The sequence below is a fragment of the Psittacula echo genome (genome assembly GCF_963264785.1).
Source record: "Psittacula echo genome assembly, chromosome: 6".
Classification (NCBI taxonomy): domain Eukaryota; kingdom Metazoa; phylum Chordata; class Aves; order Psittaciformes; family Psittacidae; genus Psittacula; species Psittacula echo.
The window spans coordinates 15,912,458-15,918,457 of NC_137743.1; the positions used below are offsets into that span (position 1 = coordinate 15,912,458).

Genomic DNA, 6,000 nt, shown 5'->3' on the forward strand with positions numbered 1-6,000 from the left:
GCTCTCCTGCCAGGACTAGGGGCACCCACACACTGAGAATCTGCTGCCAGCAGCAGCTTGGACACATTTAGCTCATGCCCCTCTCCCCAGAGCAGGACCCGCTGCAGTCCCCAAGCGAGGAGACCTGCTCAGCAGGGTGCAGCGTCAAAGGAGTATCCCCCTGCCTGGGGGAGCCCAGTAGGAGCCACAGGACCCCCGCAGATGGCTGGACCACAACTGTGGGAGAAGCTGTTCTTATGGGGTCCAGCCAAGGGACTGAGGGACACTCCCAGTGCACGGGGAATGGGGTAGCGGCTTTGATGAGCAGTGAAGTGCCAGCACAGGGAATGGGCAGGGCTGGGTGAGCTGCGTGCATGGCTGGAGGCTGGTCACACTGGGGGGATCCCAAGGGGAGCGTGGAGGAATGGGGCCTGATCCTAGCACCATGTGCAGCACTCCCAGGAAGGCTTCCCGGGAACAAAGGGGTGCCCAGCATTGGTAGAGGCTTGGGGTGTCTGGGACCCTTAGGAAATCCCTCCAACTGTGTGTGTACCCCCTGACAAGTCACAGCCACACACCCACCACGGGACATGCAGCCGCACACTGCAGCCCATTCCAGGCTGCCCCAGTGCAAATGCCCCCCTCGAGCACAACTCTAATTCCAACCCCACTCCAAATGCTCGCACACACACTGGCACAGGCAGGCTCTTGCACACGCCGGACTCCTTGCACACCCCTCCCACAAACGGAGGGCTGCACACGTACCCTGCCCCGCGGGCTCTTGCACGCACACACTGCTCCCCACCTCGACGGGCTATTGCACCCGCCTCATGGAGCCGATGATGCTCATACCCTCACCCAACCCGCTCTTACACACCCATCCCCTGGACAAGCACTTTTACATACACACAGCCCCCCCACTCAACGGGACGCCGCACATGCACTCACCCCACCGCGTTCTTGCACACGCCGCTTTTGGGCACGCGTTCACACATGGCCCCACGGGCATTTGCACAACCCCCTCCGGGCGGTCTGTTGCACACACTCCCCACGGACGGACTCTTTGCACATGCACCCCATGGACGGGCTCCTGCACACACTCCCGACGGGCTCTTACACGCGCATCCCCGCGCTGGGCACTTGCAGGCACCCCCAAGACAAGCCCCCGGCCCCAGCGCCCCACCGGTTTCCCGCACACCCCCCGCCGTCGCGGCCGCTCCCGCTCCGCCGGGCCGGACAAAGCGCCGCGGTACTCACAGGCGCTCGGTGCCGCGGGGGATGCTCTTGGGCACGGCGCGCAGGGCCGTACCGTGGCAGTCCACCGTGGTGCCGCTGCAGGCGCAGAGCGGCGGGCAAGCGGCGGCGCGGCCTCGGCACAGCGCGGCGCACGCCAGCAGCCAGGCAGCGGCGCGCAGCCCAGCCGGGACCCCCGCCGGGACCCCGGGGGCAGGGGCCGCCATGGCAGCGGGCAGAGGGTTAGGCGGAAGGGCCGCTACGCATCACCGGGGAGCAGAGCGGGGCTGGGCACGGCACGGCTTAGCACGGCTCGGCACGGCTCAGCTCGGCTGCGGGGCGAGAGCCCCGTCGGCGCACACCCGCCCGCTCTCACTGCCGCCCCATCCCGCAGCTCAGGCACAGCCTCCGCGCTGGCTCCTCCCTCCGCCCTGCCCGCCCCGACGGGCCCCCCCGCCGCCGCCACGGCCCCTCCCCGCACCCCCGACGCCGGGGGTAGCAGCGGTGCTGGCCGGCAGCGCAGCGGCACACCCGGAGCCGTCGGGGCTCTGCACCGCCCCGGCCGTGCAGCGAAGTGGGCTCCGGCTCGGTGTCCCCCCTCCCAGGACAGCGGGGTTGGCCCGGGGGCAGCCGATCCCCCTGTGAGATGGCTTCAGGGTGCAGCAGGGGGAGCGGGTAGCGTGCGAGCAGAGGGACTTGCAGAGACCAGAGAAACAGCCTGAGGACCGTGCGGCGGCAGGCAGAGCATTCCGACCTCTCCTCTGGGGTGCCAAAAGCTTTTGCATCTGCCGGGGTGCTGCAGGCACCCATGGCCTGTCTCCCACCAGGCAGTTCAGAGCCCTTCCCCATCATCCAGAGCCCAGGAGAGGTGTGGGGATCACACGGCAGGCTGGCACTTGTCATCCAGGATGGTACTTGGTCTGCTGCTCATTGGAGCCCTGTGGCCATGACCCCAGCACGCAAGGGGAACTTGAGCACACATCTCCACTCTGCTCTTCGTCCCCTGCACAGACAGCAAATCTTAAAGCCCTGGCTGCGCACAAGCTGTGGCCTTTCCCGCTCTGGGGAATGTCTTCAGAAATAAAGTAACCCAAATATCTCTGTGGCCAATCCGCCAGGAAGAAAAAGGCAAAATACACCTATTTCAGTGCAAAAAGAAGGAAAGCCAAGAAATCTCATTAGCTTGGCTTCAAACGGCTGACATCTCAGAAACATGAGCATTGCATTCATTTTATTACCTTTCGTTTTCTTCCCTGAGGTCTGCAAATGCAAAGCAGGATGATGTAATCAGAAGATCTGGTCACCTGCTTTATTATGGCACCTGAAACACTTGTAACCCCATGGCTCCAAGAGCTGAGTCCTTAAGAAAAACAACAGCATTTCAGGATGCCCAGCAGAGCCCTGGCTGCTGGCAGCAATTGCTGCAAATGTCCTCCTTGGAGGACATACTTCCTATGGAACGAGGAGAGGTGGGAGCCTGCCGCACCGCTCCAGCAGCTGGAGGAGAGGTGTATGAGCACGAACACCTCACTGCACACTCATTTCCCCAGCCAGAGGGGTACTTGCAGGGACAGTGGCAGGTCCCAGGGTCAGGAGTGCCTCCTAAATCAATGCCCTCAGCCTGTGGAGCTCCACAGGCTCCTCCACCAGGGTGAGAGGCAGGTGACTGCATGGGGTGTTGCTCCGGTGAGGGACACCTCACACACACACACACACAGAGGACTGCATCAGCTTGGCCCAGATCAGCAGCCCTTTCCCATCCCCAGTGCAGGCTCCCATCATCTGTCTGCATATTTGTGACATCTCCTTCCTCTGGCCCCCGTCCCGGGAGGAAGCTGTGCCTGAGATGGATGAAAGGGGTTTGTTCCTCGTTGCTACCCAGCAGTCCTGACAGCGAGGAAGATGAGCTGCTTCCCAGGACTCCGGGAGCAGACTGCTCCCTGGCACGGCTTCAGCAGAGGTGGCCCTGCAGCCATCCCTGGGGCTCTCTGAGACCCTGGTGGCAATAGCATCCAAAGGGGCCCCATGACAAAGACCATGGCTGAATTTTGGGGGTGTAAAGGTTGTATCCTACTGAATTGGTGTTCCACAAAGCTGGATGTTATGAGTGTGATGTGATCCCCCTCCCTCTCATGCTCCCCATCACCCCTTGGCCAGCAGAGCAGAGCTGGGTCTTCCTAACCTGCCCTTTACCTCTGGTGCTGGCAGGAAGGCAGAAGCAGGACGAGGGATCTTGTTTCCTCCCTTTGCAGGCATTTGCCCCGGGCAAGTTCTTGTGATGTGCAGAATAAATAGGCTCCCTCTGTCTCTGTGTCCAGCTGCAGCAACACCCTGTCACCTTACAGCCAGGGCTGGGGGCTTGGCAAAGCGAGTGGCCAGCAGGGGCCTGCCTGGAGGTCACCATTGCCTGTCCCACTTCCAGTGGGAGTGAAGGGCTGAAAACCCCATTTCAGGCCAACATCCACAATTTGTCCTTCAGGAACCTCAACTCCTGCTCTCCTATGGGAGCTTCTGGCCACCACGTGCCATGCAGCCAGCTCCATGGAGCATCGCACACGGCTGGGCTGTTGGCCACAGCCAAGCCCTCTACCACTGCTGTGGTTGCACAAGCAACCCCCTTCCAGGGCTGCCAACACAGGGCAGGACAGCAGCGTTGGGGGACAGGCTGTGCACTGAGACCCTGCACGCATACTTCTGTCCTGGCTCATCTAGGTCATCCCAAGGGATAGTGTGGGCTCCAGAGAGCAACAGCTGCCCTGGAAAGGCCATGGGTGCCTCTGAATATGGATGAGGAGAGGGGAGAAAAATAACCCCAAACTTTCCTGTATCAGGGGAGGCCTGATCCTGCCGTCTGCCACCGGGATTTGGGCCAAACTGTTTGATATAGAGAGAGACCATCTGGATCGTCTGATGGGCTCTGGGTTTGGTTAAAATGAAGCAGAAGCTTTTCTTGTAGGAGAGAAGTTTTCATGGGAAGATCCAGGGAAGGATTCCAGGGTACGTGCCAGACCTGTCGTGCAAAGAGATGCGAAGCAGCTACAAAACTTCAAACAAAAAATGCTGCCAGTTTCAAGCCAAGGCCCCTGGGCAGCATCCAGGCATTTCCCCAACCCTGGATGAGCCACAGCCAATTCCTCTGGGCTGGTGCTGAGTCCCTATCAGAGCTGGCAGCGGCTCATCATAGAGTCATAGAAGGGATTGAGTTGGAAAGGACCTTTAAGATCATCTAAGTTCCAACCCCCTGCAATGGGAAGGGACATCTCACACTAGAAAATCACACAGATAGCACTTTCCAGCATTCCTGCTCCAGTGTGGGTCCCTTCCATAGGGTGCATCCTTCAGGAACAGACTGCTCCAGTGTGGGTCCCTTCCTGGTGTACATCCTTCAGGAACAGACTGCTGCAGTGCGGGTTCCCCATGGGGTCACAACTCCTGCAGCAAGCCTGCTCCAGCGCAGGCTCCTCTCTCCATGGGGCCACAGGTCCTACCAGGAGCTGCTCCAGTGTGGGCTTCCCACAGGGTGACAGCCTCCTTCGGCCCTGGAGTGGGGTCATCCCTGGGCTGCAGGTGGAATCTGCTCCACCACGGACCTCCATGGGCTGCAGGGGCACAGCTGCCTCACACCATGGGCTGCAGCACAGGCTGCAGAAGAACCTCTGCTCTGGCTGCTGGAACACCTCCTCCCCTCCTTCTGCACTGACCTTGGCATCTGCAGAGCTGCTTCTCTCACATGTTCTCACTCCTCTCTCTGGCTGTCATGGTGCAGCATTCCCCCCTTGTTAAATACGTTATCCCAGAGATGCTACCACCATTGCTGATGGTCTTGGGCTTGGCCAGTGGTAGGTCATCTTAGAACCAGCTGGCATTGGCTCCACCAGACATAGAGGAAGCACCTTCTCACAGAAGCCACTCCTGCAGCCCTCACACCACCAAAACCTTGCCACACAAACCCAATACAAGCATGCTTGCATGGAGCCTGCTCCAACTTCCCTGCTGAGGAACATTGCAGGATCTGGCTCCCTTTGCACCGGGCCATGCTTCAAACCCTTCCTCCCACCAGCAGCATCACTGAAACACATGGTTTGGGAGCAGTGGCCACAAGACCCATGTGGAGATGTGCCCAGAGCACAGTGGCTGTGACCTCTGGATGCCCAGTGTCCCCCTGAGCAGAGCTGCCCCTGTGCTGGCTGGGGCCACATCTGTCACACATGGCCTGTGCTGGGAGGCCAGGCTGCCTTTGTCCTGCCAGACACGCTTGGCTTCAGAGAGTGAGGCATTGTGTGAGAGCGGGCCAGCATGCCGGCCCTGTCAGGGCACCTGTTGGGCTTGTGCAGCACAACAATGCCCTTGATGGGTCTATTATGAACTGCTGCAGGCAGCCAGAATGCTGGGATCACGGTAAATCTCGCCTGGCTAGCAGCAGCAGCAGCAGGCAGGGCTGCGATGCACTCTTTTTGGCGTCTCTTCAGGGACAAAGCCCTACCTTGCCGGCAAACAGCAAACACATCACCCTGCAAACATGGCCAGTGTTGCCCTGAGAACTCCCAGCATCACCCTGCTAACACTGCCAGTGTTGTCCTGTGAACATGGCCAGCATCACCCTCTAGACACCAACAACATTGCCCTGCAGACACTGCCAGCATCACCCTGTGAACATGGCCAGCATCACCCTGCGAACACTGCCAGCATCACCCTTAAGAACTGCCAGCATCACCCTGTGAACCTGGCCAGCATCATCCTGTGAACACGGCCCCACTGACTGCAGGAGAGCAGGCAGGTCCACTGCCT

The 6,000-nt window shown here is 60.2% G+C and overlaps 1 protein-coding gene across 1 annotated transcript in view; it reads right to left on the bottom strand.

Annotated features, from left to right (window-relative positions):
* The window catches only part of SLIT1 (slit guidance ligand 1), a gene marked incomplete at its 5' end in the record, with an annotated part of 62,292 nt that extends 60,853 nt beyond the window's left edge, over positions 1-1,439 (bottom strand). The window contains one exon of the mRNA XM_080621774.1: positions 1,237-1,439. Within this exon, the coding sequence (XP_080477900.1) occupies positions 1,237-1,439 (203 nt within the window). The remainder of the gene's footprint in view (positions 1-1,236) is intronic.
* Between the last annotated feature and the right edge of the window lie 4,561 nt (positions 1,440-6,000).